Consider the following 18,040-nt stretch of genomic DNA (forward strand, 5'->3'; position numbering starts at 1 on the left):
CTAATTTCTCAATCATAAGAGAAATGCAAGTTAAGACTGCACTTGCACTTTCAGACTAGCAAATGCTATCAGGATTTGATAACCCTGCTGGTAAGGCTGTGGGAAAACCAGCACTCCAGACAGTATAAATTGGCACAAGTTGGGAGGGCAATTTAACTGTAGCTATGCAAATCAAAAATACATGTATTCTTTGACTCAGTAATCCTGCTTATAGAAAATCATCTCACCGATAAACTTGTGCATAAATTATCCATCACAGCACCGCTTGTGAATGCAGAGGTACAGGCAACCATATATATGCCCAAGAGGAGACTGTACAAATAAATGGTAGCACTCAACTACAAAAAATGATGAGGGTGTTACGCTCCCACTAGAATGGCCAAAATTCAAAAGATGGACAGCACCAAATGTTGGTGAGGGTGTAAAGAAACTGGGATTCTCATACATTGCTGGTGGGAATGTAAAATGGTACAGCCACTTTGGAAAAAGCTTCTTAAAATAGTAAATTCTAACCCTGCAATTCTACTACTAGATATTTACACATGAGAAATGAAAACATATGTTTACATACAAAGACTCACACAGCAATTTTGTAACAGCTATATCTTAGAAAGCCCCAGCCCCGGCTAGTTGGCTCAGTTGGTTGGAGCATTGTCCCATGCACCAAAAAGTTTGGGGGTTCAATCCCCAGTCAGGGCACACAGCTAGGTCGTGGGTTTAACACCCGGTCAGGGTGTGTATGGGAGGCAATGATAGATATTTCTCTCTCATACCCATGTTTCTCTCCCTCTCTCTCCCCCTTCCTCTCTTTCTAAAAATCAATAAACATATCCTTGGGTGGGGATAAAAAATAAATAAAAATAAAAAACTCAAGAAACCCCAACCTGGAAGAACCTAAATGCTAACTGGAATATAGAGGAATGTACTTCCCTATACCATGGAACACACTCAGCACTAAAAAGAACAAATGATCGATACACTAAACAATGTAAATGAATCTCAAAACCATGAAGAAAGAAGGCAGCCAGACACAAGAGTCCATGCTTTATGATTCCATTTCCATGAAGTTCTAGAATATAGAAAACCCATCTATAGACAGAAAAACCAACGGCTGCTTGGAGTTGGGAGTGGGACAGATTGGGAAGGGGCACAAGGGAACTTTCTTGGAGTGATGGAAATGTTGTATGTGGATTGTGGCGGTGATTACACAGGCATATACATTTATCAAAACTCATCTACTTGCCTGACTGGGTAGTTCAGTTGGTTAGAATGTGTCCATATTGGTCAAGGTTTCAGGTTGGATCCCTGGTCAGGTTACATGCAGAACCAACCAATGAATGCGTACCTAAGTGGAACAACAAATCAATGTTTCTCTCTCTTTCTTCCCTTCCTCACTAAAATCAATTTATAAAAAGAATTTACTTAAAAAAAACTCATCTAATTGAACATGTTATATAGGTGCATTTTAAAAAATGTTTTATTTATTTATTTTTATAGAGAGGCGAAGGTGGGGGAAGAGGGAGAGAAACACCATGTGTGAGAGATACATCAGTTGATTGCCTCTCAGAGCCACGTCTTTAACTGGAGACCTGGCCAGCAACCCAGGCATGTGCCCTGATGGGGAACTGAACTAGGGACCTTTTGGTTCTCAGGCCAGTGCTCAATCTACCAAGCCACACCAGTCAGGGCTAGGTGCATTTTATTGCATGTAAATTAGACCTTAATAATAATGAGAATAGTGATAATGAGACCACTCTAAATTCACTGATATGAAGAATCTCCAAGGTGTATTAAGTGAAAAAAAAAATCAACGTGCAGGAAATGCTAGAGATGAAAATGTCTATTACATTGGGAATGTGTAGAATAATCCAAAGCCTGTACTGATAATTAGTGCCTTCCTGCTGAGGATGTGGGCTGAGAAGGTGCACCAGAAAGAGAGAGAGAGACACGTTCCTCGAACATCTTACACCTTTCGGTGTTTGAATCAGGCGACCATAGACTTCCCTTGTAGCTGGAACGTCTGCTGAATTGCCACACTTTGATTTCTCCAAAACAAATAGATTTAAAGTTAACTTCCCTCGCTGTGGGAATACTTGTTCGCTATCGGAATGTATTACTCGGTAGGGACAAACCTTTAAAACCAGAAAAAGATGGTACAGAGGCTGCAAGGATCCCTGACATCTTGGAGTCCACGGTTTTGTACAGTTTCCCTCCCCCCTGGGCACCACCAGGGACAAAAGGCCGCCCCTGCGCGCCGGTCCCACTGCCTTGCCTTTGCCGAAGCACGGAGCCGACAGGACCGCGGCCCCCACTGGCTCCCCACGCCCACGCGCGCGCCGCGGGGCTGGCAGCCCCTGGGACACAGAGACTAGCTCGGGGCCCCAGCCGCACCTGTGGCGTTCGCTCCGGCCTCCCTTCTCCCAGGGACCCTTCTGCCGCGTTCTCTCCAGGGGGCCTCTGGGCGGGACCGGTGACAAGTCGGGGACAGGGGTCTGCCTCCGGAGATCCGGGAGTGGGGTGCGCTCCTAGGAAGGCCCGAGCAGCAACAGGTGGCCCACAAGCCCTGGCTCTGTCCCCTCTGCTGTGGTCCTCAAAGTCTTACCCCGAGGGTCCGCACCCCAACCTCACCCTTCGCCCCCACAAGTAGGGGGCTCTCTGAGACCTATGGGGTGGGATGACACGGGCGGGTTCCCAGAGCGGGGCCGCACGGATTCCCGCCCCCGCCCTGCCCACGCAAGCTCTAGTCGGTAGAGGGCCTCTCCGGCCGGGAGGGTGGTCCAGGCTCCCCAAGGGCGCGCGAGCTCCGGGTCTGCAGGGCAGGGTCGGGTCGGGATCCGCTGAGGTCACGGCGAGGGCGGCCAGGGCTGCGTGGGAGGACGCACGGGGAGGGGTGCGGGCGAAGAGGTGGACGCGGGAGGGTCGGCAGGCGGCGGGCCCGCTGCACGGGGCGTGCGCCGGCGGTGACCCAGCGGGGGCGGGGCCCGCAGGCCCGGAGCCGAGAGCCGAGAGCCGCAGCGTAGAAGTCGAGGCGCTCACAGCTATGGGCTTGGGGTCTCGGAGAGCTCCAGGGTCTCCTGCCTTGCTGCTGCTGCGGCTGCTGCTGCGACCACCGTGGCCGGCGTGGGGGGCCGAGACACTTCGCGGTGAGTGCGAGAGCGCCCCAAGGGCAGGCTTGGCCACTGCCAGGGGATGGGGCGTTGGGACGAGGAACAGGGAGGGTTTGGGAAGCTGCTCCTGGGCCCTGCCCGGGGATTCTCACCTTTACTTGGGACCAGGGCCGGACTTGCACACTCTGCTCAGCGGCCACTGTGCCCACGACGAAGCGGAGTGGCAGGGACCCTTCCCCTTGAGCGGCGGCCCAGCCCTCCAACCCCTCTGCCTGGGTCCTCAGGCCCCTCCTCCAGCGGGAACATCCCTGCACCTCCTTCCGTTAGGACTCGAGGGTCTTCCTCCACTGCCCCCCGAGTGCCTGCTGTGACCTCAGACTAGGGCACTGACTGTGACCTCCGCACTCAGGCATCGCCCAAGCTCACCCGCCGTGGCAGGGCCTTGGGACAGCGCGTGTTCTGTCTATATTGTTGCCTTGTTTGGTGAGATACAGAAGGAGGGCTTCTCACAGAAGGTGCCTGTTTAGCGGGACAGGGAGGAAGGGTGCGGGGGGGGGGGGTGGCTCAGTTTCTTCCCAGTGTAACTTCTCCAAACCCCTTGTGAGACGGGGCTGGAAACAGCAACTTCTCAGAGTGGGCGGCAGGACTGGGGGAGTCCTGCACATCAAGTGCCTAAGAGGGGTCCGGGAGGAGGCAGGAAAGGCGGGGCTGGGAAACCTGAGGTGGGGCAGGGGGAGGCTGCAGAGCCCTGGGGCGAGGGGGGATGGCAACAGGGACTGGTCCCCACGCATTGCACTGATTCCTCCTCTTCATTCTGGAATCGGGGGTGGGGGGTGATGCCACCCCTGGGGAGAGTGGAGAAGGGCTCTGCGCTCCCCAGCAGCACCCTGGCTCCCGCCCCCGGCCCCGGTTTCTGCTCTCATCCACCTAGTCACCAGACTCCACTTCTGCCTCCCTGTTCCTCATCAGGGTGCCAGTGACCAGTATGTATGTGTACCAGGGGCCATGAGAACCCCCAACCCTCCCCTCCCCTCTCTGCCCTGGGAAGCCTGAGCCCAGCAAGAACTGGTTCTCCACCCTCAGTCAAGTCCACTCTGGGCTAAGAGACACACCCGCTCCCCAAAAGCACTCAGACCCCTCTCCACACCGGCCCCAGTCTGAGGGCAACTGCTGGATGGCAACTCACTCATCCAACCAGGGAGGCCTTCTTGGGGGAAGGGAACTTCTGGAGCTGCTGCTCTTCTAGGTCTTTGATGGTGGAGTCTGGGGGAGGAGACAGAGGAGGAGAAGGGGGTCAGGGTGGGAGTTGGGGAGCTGTCAGTTCTGGGGGCTGGGCTTCTCCAGGACTGAGTGTGGGAGGGAGGGAGGCCTGTCTGCTCGCTCTGGGCTGCCTGGGGCCTGGCTCCTGGCTGCTCAGGGCGGGTGTAATGAGAGCCACTGGGGCTCCTGGGGGAGGGGGTGTGGGAGCATTCCAGCCTCCTCTGAGTAATGCTTGGCTCTGGTATTCCTCCTGGAACCCCATAAAGCATACCAGGCCTGGGAGCGCTCAGGCTCTGTCCCCACGCGCCCCCCTCTGAGGACATGAGGAGCCGGCCTCTGGGCCAGGGTCCCTGGAAGCCTCATCACCAGCATGAAGCTCCCAAGGGCAGCTCGGAGCAAGGTGGGCCGCCCGCAGCAACATCCAGCTGTCGATCTTCTCAGAGGGTGGTGCAGACAGAGGCATCTGTTGCCCAGTCTAAAAATACCCAAGGCCACTCCCCTTTTCTTTCCTCTGGGCACTGGTAGCCTTGGTGTCTTCCTTGTGACCTTTGACACCAAGCCTTCCCCCAAGGTCAGTGGGGCTCCTGCATCCCCCACTGAACCATCCTTCCTAGACTCCTCTTTCTCTCTTCTGCCGCCTCCTGGACGACCCTCAGTTCCAAGGACACCCCGTGGATCGTTGAAGATGGCTGTTCCTCCCTGCTGCGCTCCTCTAGCCCCACCCCTCTGTGGTCCCCAGTCCCCTCCGTTCCTCAGGTTTCCCCTCACCCTTTTCTCTGTCCTCACATCAGGAATCGTCCCTGGGGAGCCAGTCACCCCTCGCTGGGTCCTGGATGGACAACCCTGGCGCCCAGTCACCCTGGAGGAGCCGGTCAGTGCCACATCATTCCTCCCTGTGCAGGGCCCCAGGGTCTCCCAGCCCTGTTGCCCCTGCCCAATTTTCGGTGTGGCCATTTTACTGGGTGCCCTGGATTCCCCCTCCCAGTCCTAAGGCTCCTCCCTGAAGGGTTGGCAGGCAGGGGCGGGAGGCATCCAGACTGCATGAGCCTGCACACATGGAAGTCATTTGCAGGCTCCCCCTCTGCCCCCGCCCCTTCTCTCCCTTCCTGAGACTATCCAGGCCACCCCCGTCCCATCAGGCAGTTTGTGAGGCATGAACTTCAGGGACCTCTTGAAGAAAACACCAAGATAGCTTCCTTTTGCAGATTACCAGAACATGTGACCCTGCAGACAGACACATGGTTGTCGCCTCCAGGCCCCTGCGATTGAGGGGCCTGAGACTTCAGCCTCACTGGCTCATGAAGAGTCCGTTCCTGTCCAAGGGCAGTGGCCACTCTCCTGATGGCACTCAGATGCAAGCCCACCACATTTTGCTTCTCTAGGATGCTCTGTCCCAGCCTCCTCCCAGCACCCACACATCACACCCCCAGGATAACCGTGGCCCTGTCTCTATTTGCCGCACAGCTGCGCTGCTAACCCGGAGGCCAGTGGCCTCTGCCTGCCCATGTCACAGAGGGGCACACTGAAGCCCAGAGAGGTTGCAGAAATTGCCCTAGTATGCACAGCTGTCTGAGACCCATGAGGGGCTGACAGACTTCAAACCATTGGCCAGTGTCCCCCAAACTTAGAGAGTCTTCTTCATCCTGGATTTTCAGGCCAGAAAGGACAGCCCTCTGAGCCAGCGAGGAGAAAGTCAGGAGAGCATCACCGTGAAGGCTGGGAGGCTCCCACAGCTGCCCACCTGGGGCCCCCACTGGGTCCCCTGTACCCCCAGGGTCCCTGCTCGAGTGGCCAAGCATAGTGCTGACCCATGCTTGGAGGTCATTTTTCTGGACATCACCAGCAGAGGGCAAGGCTGAGCCTACACACCCTGACTGTGGACCCTCCTGGCCTGGCCTGGGCTGTGACCAGGAGGGGATCCCTGGAGGGGCCTTGCTTTTCCCACTTCCAGGCCCCTGTCCCCAGGAAGCCTGACAAGAGGAGGACCGTATTGAGGCTGGGGGCCCTGTCCCAGAGGAGGGGAACGCCCCAGTTTCAGGTCAGGGCTGGTGCGCATAGTGAGCGGTAAAGTGGCTAGGAGGGCAAGAAGCGCAGGCGGCCGGGGTGCAGAGGAACAGAGAGGGGGCAGGAGGAGGCTTTTCGTTTGGCCTGCCATCTTTCCTTTGGACAGACCTCTCTCCAGTAAAGAAGGGGCATTCCGGGCCTGTGAGCTCATGTCTGGGGCCTTGCTGGGCTCTTCGCTGGGGCAGGGAGCTGTCTGTTCCCCACCTGCCAAGGAAGAGCTCACACTCCAAGACTGTGAGCCCCTTGGCCTCTGGCCCAGCGCAGTGCACTGTGGGCTAAAGAGGAAGGGCCAGCGAGGGTTGGGCCAGCATTCCAAGACACAGCTGCTCTCCAGGAGGACCCTGGACTGGCTTCAACTCTGGGCCCCTGGCCAGACTGAGTGGACAAGGGAGGCAGATGGGGTCTTCCCACAGCATGGGAGAGACAATGAGGGTAGGGAAGGAGAGGCTGGCAGGCTCGCCACCTCCACATCTGGCTGGGAAAGCCAGCGTTTTTCTCTCAGCCTGGCATAGGGGCCTGCGTTTACCTCGCAGGATCAGTGACACAGGTGTGACACTGATGGAGACCAGGGTAGCTTTCAGGACCTGGCAGGTTGTCACGATCGGGGGTGGAGGGGTAGAGTCTGGGCTCTGCAGGGAGTGAGCGGAAGCAAGAAACAGAAATGAGAGGCCGTGAGGCAGCCTGGGCCGAGGCTGTGTGATGTCCACCCCACCCCCACACTGCACTGTCTTCAGGACACAGCTGCCTGCGTAGAAGAAGCAAACCGAGTCAGGATAGAGGAGGGAGGGCAGAGGAAGGGCCCAGTGACTGTGAGCAAGGCAGGCCCCTTTCTGGGACCCCTCGTCTCTCTGGGGAGGAAGTGGTGTGTACCTAGCAGGCCATGTCAGACGGCTCTTGTAGGAATGACAAACATCCTGAGTTTGGGAACGACTTTGTCTGCATGTTCTCACCCCCACACCCGCCCAGGCCCACCAGAGCAAGCGGGGACCCTTCTGTCCCTCGCCCCCATGTTCTGCCCATGAGCTCCCTGGCAGCAGAAGGGCCAGGCTGCCTGCCACCTCAGCCCCTACTCTTCCTTGCCCAGGTCTTGAAGCTAGACAAGGGGCTCATAGCCTTGGACGCTGAAGGCCAGGAGCTCCTGCTGGAGCTGGAGAAGAACCAGTGAGTACCAGGTTGGGGAGGGGGCTGGGAGCCAAGATAGCCCCTCTGTCTCTGGGGGCGGGGACTGGTGGGAACCCAGGAGGGAGGCCGGAAGGGCTGAGGGCCCAGAGGAGGCTCAAGGCACAGGGAGAGTCACACCAGCCCACGATTCACTCCCCTGAGGCTAAAGTGGACTGTGGGGCTGGTCAGCCCTGCCGTGGGGCACCTCCCTCACACAGGCCCTGGGAGCATCTTGTCAGCTCCCTCCCGAAAGCGAGTGAGCATTACCTAATGGGTTCTCGAAAAGAAGCCTGAGTCAAAAGAGAATACAAGATAGGTTTCAAAGATGGGCTTACACCCCAAGCTAATGGAATGACAGGGACAAAGGTGCAGTGGGTACAACGATCAAGGCACATTCAGGGGACCTCAACTTGTCAGGCCTGCCCAGAGGGTCTCTATCTGCAGGGAAAGGAGCAACGGGACACAAATTTGGGGAGTCCCGGTGGGAACCAGATCACAGAAGGCCATTTTCGTGTTAAGTGTCAGGAATGGTGCAGAGCCAAAGATTTTGAGTTGATGAATGAGTAGGCAGAGCGAGGCTGGGTGGGTGTCCAGGATGGAGCATGGGGTCTTAAAACCATTCAGATTAAGTTAAGCAACAGGTAGTTATTTATCAAGTGCTTGTTTCATTGCAGGCACTGCTCTAAGCACTCTGCACCCATTTTAGTCTCCCCCACGGAATCAGGTGGACTAGGAACAAACGGGTTCCACCATGCCTAACCACTGTTCCTCTGGGGTTCGATGTCCTCATGTGTTAAGTGGACTGACCACATCACCTGCCCCCCTGGGGTTGTATGTGTGCATGGAGTGGGGAGCAAAGCTCGGGAAGGTGAAGGGAAGGCTGGGAGGCAGAGAAGCAGGCATCAGAGGTTTCTGGGGCAACCTGCAAGTACAGAGGTCAAGGTGAGGTGGGATTGAGATTTTCTTTAAAAGAGAGGGATCGACTAAATATTGAATCCTTGGTGGGAAGGATGTTAGTGAGATAGATGGGGCTCAAAGATGGAATCGTTACGGGGATGAGCATCACTGAAGGACAGTCAGAAAGATATGTGGGGTGTTCAGGCCAGAGGAGAAGATCTGAAGGACCCTTGAGGCTGGAAGGCAGATGAGAGAGGGTTGACCAGATGCCCAACAAGAGCAGGCGGCAGGAAGGGCCACCCAGGGAGTTCGGCCACACTTCCTTAGCTCCCAGTCCCACCTCTTCATCAGTTTCTCCTGAGTCCTCCCCAGCCCCAGGCCTGGGGATCCAGCTGCCTGCCACGGGCTCCACAGCGACCACGAACTCTCCCCCTATTGCTGCACCTCCCTGCTGCCTCCCACACACCCACTTCCCATATCTAAGCCATCACCAAGGCTCCTTCCTGCCCTTCACTTTTCTCCCTCTAGCTTACGGTTTTTCTGAGCTACGCAATACACATTCACTTCTGTCCCTTTCCTAAGATACACTTTGGGTGCTTCTTTAGTGTTAGCCCTGTGCCTCACTCAGAGAGCTGTCCAATTAGCATTCATGGAAAAAGGCTGGGGGGCATCCTGGAGGAGGCAAAGCTGAATTTGGTGATTCCCACAATATCCCTTCCAAGCAGGCTGCTGGCTGCAGGATACACAGAAACCCATTATAGGCCAGACGGGCAGCCAGTGGTGCTGGTCCCCAACCACACGGTGAGATACTTCCATGGGCACTGAGGACAGACTGAGGGACACTGGGGGATGCACTCCCTGAGGACCTCCCCATCCACTCCTACCCCATTCTTTTCCTGGTCCTAAGGAGAGGGAGCCAGGCCCCCACCACGCCTGCCCTCTTGCCCCTCCCACTTCAGTCCTGGCTGGGTCTGAGGCTGGGTCCCTTGCTCTCCAGGATCATTGTCACTACCATGGGCGTGTAAGGGGCTTCCCTGACTCCTGGGTAGTCCTCAGCATCTGCTCTGGGATGAGGTAAGGAGTTGTGGGGTGGGAGGGGGGCTGGGCCTGGGGCTGGGGCAAGAGTTCTCTCACACCGCCTTCTGCACCCTGTGCACCCTAGGGGCCTGATCACTCTCAGCAGCAATGCCAGCTATTATGTGTACCCTTGGCCAGCTGGGGGTGCGGAGGACGCCTCAACCCACAGGATCTTCTGGACAGAGCAGCTGCTTAGCTGGAAAGGGGCCTGTGGCCACGGGGATCCAATCAACCTTTCTCATGCCACCCGGATCAGGGTGAGGGCCACAGATGGGGTGGGAGCAGAAGTGCAGTATCCATAGCAACCCTCCAATCAGAGGAGATGGGACGTGTCCAGGGTGGTATGGCCGTGGGCCACAGCCCCCCCAATCAGAAAGACAGGAAGGCGTGGCTTCATTTCAGCATCTTCTGCCATGATGTTTTTATTTGGAGGCTGAAGAAACAAGTTCCAGCAACATTTTATTTTATTTATTTATTTGAAGATTTTGTTCATTTTTAGAGGAAGAGGAAGGGAGGGAGAAAAAGAGGGAGAGAAACATTAATGTGTGAGAGATACATCAACCAGTTGCCTCTCATAAGCCCCCAACTGGGGACCTGGCCCTCACCCAGGCATGTGCCCTGACGGGGAATTGAAACGGCGCTATTTTGGTTCACAGGCCAGGGCTCAAACCTCCGAGCCACACCAGCCAGTACTGGCAAAACTTTGAAGTTAACTTTGTGGTTTCTGGGGATTAGGGCTGGTGGTCAGAGTTTAAGCCCAGTGACCTGCCACCCAGGATTACAGATGCTTCTCCCCAGGCCAGGCGGCAGGCCCGCAGAAGCCTGAGGTACCTGGAGCTGTACGTCGTGGCTGACCACACCCTGGTGAGAGGAGGCTCTAGGGGGCTGTCAGGACTGAGCGTGGCCAGCTCAGCTGGTCACACCACCATATCGCTGCCTTTCCAGTTCTTGACCCAGCACCAGGACCTGAACCACACCAAACAGCGTCTTTTGGAGATCGCCAACTACGTGGACCAGGTTGAGTGGGGCTGTGCTTTGGCACAGAGGCTCAATGGGAGTGACAGCTGCAGCCTGGGCAAGTCCTAGACGGAGGAGGCAGGCTTGGAGATGAGAGAGGAGGTGGGGGAAAGAGAGGGGCCACCAGCAAGGTGGTATAGCCTGGTCCCCTGCTTCAGGCCCCTCTTGCCCTGACCACAGATTCTCAGGACTCTGGACATTCGGGTAGTGCTGACCGGCCTGGAAGTGTGGACTGAGCAGGACCAGAGTCGGGTCATGCCCGACGCAAACGCCACACTCTGGGCTTTTCTGCAGTGGCGCCGGGGGCTGTGGATGCAGCGGCCCCACGACTCCACGCAGCTGCTCACGTGGGTGTCTCCCATCCCCACGCGGGCTCCCCACTGGGCTTTACCCCCTCCCGGCATTGCCCGGTCACGCTGCACTCTGCCCTCAGGGGCCGCGCTTTCCGGGGGAACACCGTGGGCCTGGCGCCCCTCGAAGGCATGTGCCTTGCAGAGAGCTCTGGAGGCGTGAGCAGGGTGAGCTGTGCCCGGGACTGGACGGGAGGAGAGGTGCGGAGGCGGTCTTCTCAGCCAGCAGTGACCGTCCCCACGCCCTCCCAGGACCACTCGGAGCTCCCCATCGGCGCTGCAGCTACCATGGCCCACGAGATCGGCCACAGCCTTGGCCTCAGCCACGACCCCGAAGGCTGCTGCGTGGAGGCGGCCGCTGAGCCCGGTGGCTGCGTCATGGCAGCGGCCGCTGGGTACGGGCAACGTGGTGGCGGGGAGAGGGGCTGCTGGGGAGGCTCCACCAGACCTGGGGCCCTTCTCCGGCTGCGTTCCGCTGGGGGAATGCTTATCTGCTAGTTTTCTCTTCTGCAAAATGATCATAGTACCGGCCCTGAGTTGTTTAGGAGGCTTAAATGGAGGGAACACAAGGAAAACGGATTCCCAAGAGTACGAAGATTCTTCTCCGGAAAACCGAGCGAGGTCATCCCTACGGGACCGGCCGCGTTGGGTCCGGGCTCGACTTTTCAGCCGTGGGCTACCGGCGCCCGGGTCACACCCTCCGGCCTCGCGCTCGCTGTGGGACTTTGCCCGGGCTTCTTACCCACTCTGGGCTCTGCCTCTAGAGGATTAGAGCCGCCTTCACCCGGGCGTTGTCTGCGCATCCGCGGCTGCGTGGCCCTGCGCCGGTGGTCGTGGTGGGAGGGGGTCGGAGACCACCCGGGCGTTAAGGGGGTTGGTCCCCGCGCGCCTCAACGCCCTTCCCCGCCATAGGCACCCGTTCCCGCGCCTGTTCAGCGCTTGCAGCCGCCGCCAGCTGCGCGCTTTCTTCCGCAAGGGAGGCGGAGCCTGCCTCTCCAACGCGCCGGGCTCCGGGCTCCCGGTGCCGCGGGCGCGCTGCGGGAACGGTTTCGTGGAGGAGGGCGAGGAGTGCGACTGCGGCGCGGGCCAGGTTAGGTCCGCGCGCCCGCCCCCTCCCCCAGGGTCCCGGGAGCGACTGGCTCACCCGATCCCTTCTTGCCTTTTCGGCTCCAGGAGTGCCCCGACCCCTGCTGCTTCGCCCACAACTGCTCGCTGCGTGAGGGCGCCCAGTGCTCCCACGGGGACTGCTGCTCGAGCTGCCTGGTGAGGGGATGGGAGTCTGGAGCGTGAGGGGTGAGGGGCGCTGGGGAGCCGGCGTCCTCCGGTCCCCCGTTGGGTGCTGGCTCTGCTTCGAGCTTGGGCCCGCCGGGCTCTAGCCGGGCCGCCCCACCTCTGAGCCTTGCCGTCGGCGTGGATCTCTCACTGTCCATTGTCTCTCTGTGTCTCGGCCGCTATTCCTCCGCCCGCGTCACCTGCACAGCTGAAGCCGGCGGGCGCGCCGTGCCGTCGGGCTGCGGGGGACTGCGACCTCCCTGAGTTTTGCACGGGCGCCTCTCCCTACTGTCCCCCAGACGTTTACCTCCTGGACGGCTCGTCCTGCGCCAGCGGCCGCGGCTCCTGCCGGGACGGCGCGTGTCCCACGCTCGAGCAGCAGTGCCAGCAGCTCTGGGGGCCCGGTGAGAGACCCCGCGCACCCTTCGCACCCACCCGTTCCTGTCCTTGGGTCTGAGGAGTTTTCTACTCCAGGGAAGACGGACGGGGCCGGGGCGGAGGACCGAGGGCAGAGGAAGCTTGGTTTCCAGCCCCGCCCGTGCTTCCCCAGGCTCCCGCCCAGCACCAGAGGCCTGTTTCCACGGGCTGAACTCGGCAGAAGACGCCGGTGGCAACTGCGGCCCGGACGAAGAGGGCGGCTCTGCGCCTTGTGCGAAGAGGTGGGGAGGGAAGCGGAGGGAGCGAAGCCGAGGTATGGGCGGGGGGCCGGGACGCTGCACGCTGACCACCCCCCACCTGGTTCCCAGGGATGCGCAGTGTGGAAAGCTGCTGTGCCAGGGCGGGGAGCAGAGCCCACGGGCAGCACACGCGATGCCGGTGGACTCCACCATCCGCTTAGGCAGCCTCGAGGTGACCTGCAGGGGGGTCTTCCTGCGCCCTGGTGCCCAGCTGGACCTGCCGGACTTGGGCCTGGTAGAGCCTGGTACCCAGTGTGGACCTACAATGGTGAGCCCTGCCCACCCCGCCCCCTCCCTGCCACTTCTAGGGCCGGAGCGTCACTCCCCCACAAGGCTTAGCGCACACCACTGCCCGCAGGTGTGCCAGGACAGGCGCTGCCAGAACACGACATTTCAGGAGTTGCAGCGCTGCCTGACCGCCTGCCATGGCCATGGGGTGAGTGGTCTGAAAGGTGTGTGTGTGGGGGGGTGACCTTGAGGGCCCTGATGCCATGGGACCTGCCTTCTCTCTCTCTCTCTTCAGGTTTGCAACAGTAACCGTAACTGCCACTGCGATCCGGGTTGGGCCCCGCCCTCCTGCGACAAGCCGGGCCTGGGTGGGAGCACAGACAGCGGGCCCCTGCGGCCTGAAAGTGCGCACTCGGTGGGGAAGCAGGTGGGGACAGGCCGGGCAGCGCACCCACTCAGGACTCAGCCCCACCCTGGTTTTCGCAGACCCCTATGCATTCCTGCTGGCAGTGATCCTGAGCTTTCTGCTGCCTCTGCTTCCTGGGGCCGGCCTGGCCTGGTGCTGCTTCCGGCGGCAGCGGGGATCCCAGCTCCAGCAATGCCTCTGCGGCTCAAGGAGCAACAGTGGGTAGGTTCCGAGGGCTCAGCTTGCTGCTCCCTGGGCCCGCTCCTGTGGCTCCCGCTCCTCAGAGTTCTGCTGGGCCTGGGGCAGCTGGGATGGCCCCAGCTGGGCCTTGTTCCTGGGCACAGAGAGGCAGCAGAGAGAGTCGGAAGAAGCCTTGTGCAGAAGGCACCAGGGCCCAAGGGTGTCAGTCCACGTGGGGCTTTCTACCCCTCCCCATCGCTGTGGTTCAGTCCCTTTTGTCCATTCGCCTATTTCTGCCACCAGGGGTAGGGGGGGCTGCCTCATCGTCAACTTTGCCCTGTTTTCCACCAGCTCACAGTGCAGCTCCTGCCCCACTGCGCTCCTCTCAGTGTCTTTCTCATGAGCTTTGGACCCTTCGTCACATCCTCTGCCTAAATCTCTGCTGTTAATCTCCTTTGAGTTCCCAAATGCTGGGCCAGCACATCTTTTCACTCCATACCACTGGTCAGCTGCAGTGCCAAGGGCCCGCCCTAACCCAGCCCTTGGGTTGGCCCCAGCCTGGGAGAGGCTCCCATAACACCAACCAGTTGCTCCAGGACTGCCCCTTCAGTGGGTGCTGGGCAAAGCAGGCACCTTACAGCCACATCTGACACAGCCTGGCCTTGGGAGTGCTCAGGACAAGCTGAGGGAAAGGGCAGGGTTTGGGCCGGAGGTAGGGGCAGAGGGCATCTCTGACAGGGTGGGCACCGGCCAGGCCCTGGTGAGGCCTTGACACAGTGAGTGGTGACTGCAGGTCTGTGGGCAGAAGTGCAAGGTGCTCAGAGCTCGGCGTGTCGGCGTGAGGGGCCCTTCAGCAAGGCAGTGGCTGCATGTCATCGCCATGGTGGAGACTTGAGGACAGCCGAGACTGCTTTGAAGAGACATGGAAGGAAGTGGCAGGCCCTGGGAGATGGGGCATGAGCAGTGGAGCATGGGTTGGAGTCACTGAGGGCAGCAGGGCACCAGAAGCAAGGAGAACAGGCAGAGCTGGCCCTAGGGAGGAAGGCCACCCCTCTTTGGGACCTGAGCGATGTGGACACCTGTAAGGTGCCAGGATGCTGGGGTGGTGCTGGAGCTTGGTAGAAATGCCAGGGCAGTAGAGAGAAAGCGCCAGCAGCCCTGGGAGAGCCTGAGTCTGAACTCAGGCCTGGACCCCAAGGGCTTCTCCTAGGAGGGAGCAGGAAGTGAGCTGGAGGGAATGACCTGGAGAGAAGGGTGGAGACCCAGTCAACACTGAGGGCAGAGCAGAATGAAAACCTTGGGCTGGACATGTGCTCCCAGCTGCAGGGAAGCGGCCCGGGGTGGAGGGTGTGGGGCAGGGGGCGGTCCTGCTCAGCATCACTGCTCCAACCTCCTGGCCTCTTTATCTCACTGCTCAGGCCCAAAGATGACCTGCGCAGGCACCGCCCTCTGGGCAGTGTTCACCCCCTGGAATTGGGCCCCATGACCACTGGAGAGCCCCGACCCCTTGGTGAGTGAAGCGCAGGGGCAGATGGGAGGGAAGCGAAGGGATGGACTGCTGGACCCCCTCCTCTCCACCTAGCTCCCAGCCACCTTGAGTCCCTGTACCCTGCCCACCCCAGAGCCCACTGCCAGCTGCATTCACAGTGCTTGTTCTCTACCCATTGCTCCCAGACACTGAGATCTCTGCCAGAGCTCAACAGCCACCTTGAGAAACCTGTGCCCTGTGGCCCTATCGGCACCCCAAGGTAGGTGGGGACCCTGATGTGGGACCTCCACCACCCACTGCCACTCAGTTGCTCCTCAGCTCACTGTCCCCTACCCTGGGGTTCTGAGAAACGACCACACGGAGAAGCTGTTGTCATGGAGGCCTCTGGAGCAGGGGAGAGAGAAGTTGTGGCTCTTCCTGGGTCATCTGTCCTCACTGAGGTAGCACAGGGTGTCCCCGTCACATGACCTGCAGCCTCAGGTCTCAGTCCTCAGGGGAAGATCCTGCCCCCACTTAATTTATAGCAGGTCAAGTCCAGAAGCCAAGCTACTCTCTCTGGTGAGAGGTGAACACTGAGAGCCACTCCAGGCGCTTGGGCCACCAGGGGCAGAGCCAGCAAGTCGACTGACCTCCCTGCACCTTCAGGCAGCTTTGCAAGTTTCTTCCCTGAGTTACCTCCACCCTACCCACTCCAGGACCCCACTCTGGAGCCTCATCAGAATTTGCCCAACGCTGTCCCTGTTGGTTTGGGCCAGGGATCATGCAAGTCCAAGAATCCATCTCTCACGTAAAACTTCCAAGTCTGAGAGGCCAAAGAAAGCAGCTGGCAACTCCATCATAACCAGTTTATTAAGGGAACTTATATACAAGGCACATCTCGGGCAGCTGCAAGACCAAGTGGATTTCCATCACACCATGTGGCAGGTGCTAAAGGGTCATACAGGACGCAGCAGGATGGGTAGGGACACTGGGGTTTGACCCACCCCAGAGAAGGGGAAACTACCTTACATGCTGGCCCAGGGAAGCGTGAGGGCCTGTTCTGGGAACCAGCCTGCCTGGGGCGAATCAGGGGAGGGGTGACCAGTCTCTGGGGGTTTATTGGAAGCAAACTCTGTTCTGACCCAGAGGATCTGGCAGTGGTCAGGCAGCGGTCATGTCATGGAACAGTCTCTCCTTCGTGTCATCAGTCCAAGGAGCGGAGGTCACATAGTCACTGACATCCTGTCACCAGGAGAGGTGGGGTCACACTGGGCCCTGGGAGAGGCCTCTGTCTAAGACCCTGAGGGTGTGGGCTACACGCACTTCCCCGAGACTCAGCTCTGCAGAGCACGGTGACTGCTGGGCCGGAGCCAGGGTGCAGGAAACCCATATCACAAATTGAGTCCACTTCCCTGGTGCCTGGTCCCTGCAAAACACAGTCCTTGGGACCCTCCTTCCTCCCTCTTCCTGTCCTGTCTTGTCCCCCAGATGCTCCCTCAGCTCCTGCCCATTCTTAGTCCTGCACCTGAGGATTCGGAGGAGGGTAGGGTGTATGGCAGCCCCTCACTTCAAACATTACTGTGCCCTTCCTCCATTTCCTGGGAGGGGACAGAGGGAACCATTTTAGAAAGGGCACCAAAGGGCCTCTGTGAGTCTTTCTGTCTGGAAATTCAATGCCGTGGGGCTCCCTGAGGGGCGATGGCTGGTGGATGGAGCCTCAGATGGCAGTCAGGGCCCCAGACGGGCCTGGGCATAGAATGGTGCTGCCTTGCTTGAATGATTGCTTTGCCCCAGCTCACCTGTCTTTTGGGGCATTCTCAGAAGCCACTTTTTCTCTCCCCTTGCTTCAAGAGTTGCTGTGCGATTGTCTATATTGGTCAGCTGTTGCTGCATAACAATACTCCCCCCAAACTTAGCAGCTCAAAACAACAACCAATTCTGTGAATTGGCAGATTAGGCTGAACTCAGCTGGTGGTTCATTTGCTCTCAGCACAGCCCACTTACACGTTTGCTGTCAGCTGCTGGTCAGCCAGGCAGGTCTGCCTTGGGGGTGGCTGGGGGGCGGCTGGGGCGACGGGGAAGGATGTGCTGCGTGTCTCTCATTTTCCAGCAGGTTAGCGCAGCCTCGTTCACATGACAGCTGGGGAGGGTTCTGAGAGAGCAAGATTAGGATGAGGTACGTGTGCCAGCTTACCTTGGGCACACACAGAAAAATAATCAAGATAAGCAATCATCTGAAAATCAGTGCCAGAAATCTATGATGAACAAAACATCAAAATTTCCAGTAAAAACCAGATCAGTAACAGTGCCACGCCAAACCACGTGGGAGCCAGAGGCAAAAGGAAAAACCGAGGGGTCCTGAGGCCAGTTCCTCTCACACCTCGTCCTGCAAGAGACTGATTGGAAGCTTGCAAGGCCCCTTGAGATTTCACGACTAGCTCATGTTAACAACCATAATGCTTTATGGGCCCAAGCAAGTCACAGGGCCAGCCCAGATACTGGGGACTGGGAAAAAAACTCCACCTCTTAATGGGAGGGGTGGCAAAATCCTATTTCAGAGGGTGTGAAGAGTGGGGGTCTCTACAAGTGTCTGCTCCCTCCACTGGCAGCACAGAAGAGGGACCCCCCCACACCCTGCATCGTTCCGCCCTGCATGGCCCCAGGCTTGCTTTAGCTCCACTCCACCAGCCCAAGAGGCTGAAGGAAACTGTTTTCTAAAGCCCTTCCTGTGTTCTTTGTATCTGTGGGATTTTGATCTACAAAGAGGACCGAGTGCTGCTGTGGAGAGGTCAATGCCATCGAAAAGTTTTTAGCACATACAGTCCCCAAGAGGGGGCACACAGGGCCACATAGGAAGCACCAGGCTTGTGAGACTG

At 58.6% G+C, this 18,040-nt stretch overlaps 1 protein-coding gene across 8 annotated transcripts; it reads left to right on the forward strand.

The window, feature by feature from the left end:
* Positions 1–3,010: 3,010 nt before the first annotated feature.
* On the forward strand, positions 3,011–16,048 carry ADAM33 (ADAM metallopeptidase domain 33). 8 transcript variants are annotated; one of them, XM_037147832.2, is made up of 21 exons: positions 3,011–3,143; positions 5,159–5,238; positions 7,516–7,592; positions 9,212–9,290; positions 9,487–9,563; positions 9,652–9,823; positions 10,365–10,430; positions 10,512–10,583; positions 10,764–10,930; positions 11,017–11,101; positions 11,186–11,328; positions 11,846–12,023; positions 12,107–12,196; positions 12,414–12,609; positions 12,756–12,864; positions 12,952–13,150; positions 13,241–13,318; positions 13,406–13,514; positions 13,597–13,738; positions 15,115–15,206; positions 15,371–16,048. In XM_037147832.2, exons 1-21 carry the CDS (start codon positions 3,041–3,043, stop codon positions 15,406–15,408), a joined length of 2,352 nt encoding a protein of 783 aa, XP_037003727.2. In that variant the 5' UTR covers positions 3,011–3,040; the 3' UTR covers positions 15,409–16,048. The 8 variants fall into 8 exon arrangements, with proteins under 8 accessions (XP_037003727.2, XP_053527325.1, XP_037003725.2 ...); XM_053671350.1 differs by lacking the exon at positions 3,011–3,143 and having other exon boundaries at positions 4,863–5,238; XM_037147830.2 differs by lacking the exon at positions 3,011–3,143 and having other exon boundaries at positions 4,863–5,238; positions 10,365–10,583; positions 10,764–10,787; positions 10,878–10,930; positions 11,017–11,328.
* The last annotated feature ends 1,992 nt before the right edge of the window (positions 16,049–18,040 follow it).

Source organism: Artibeus jamaicensis, unplaced genomic scaffold, assembly GCF_021234435.1.
Source record: "Artibeus jamaicensis isolate MK-2021 breed Jamaican fruit bat unplaced genomic scaffold, CSHL_Jam_final contig_685, whole genome shotgun sequence".
Lineage (NCBI taxonomy): Eukaryota > Metazoa > Chordata > Mammalia > Chiroptera > Phyllostomidae > Artibeus > Artibeus jamaicensis.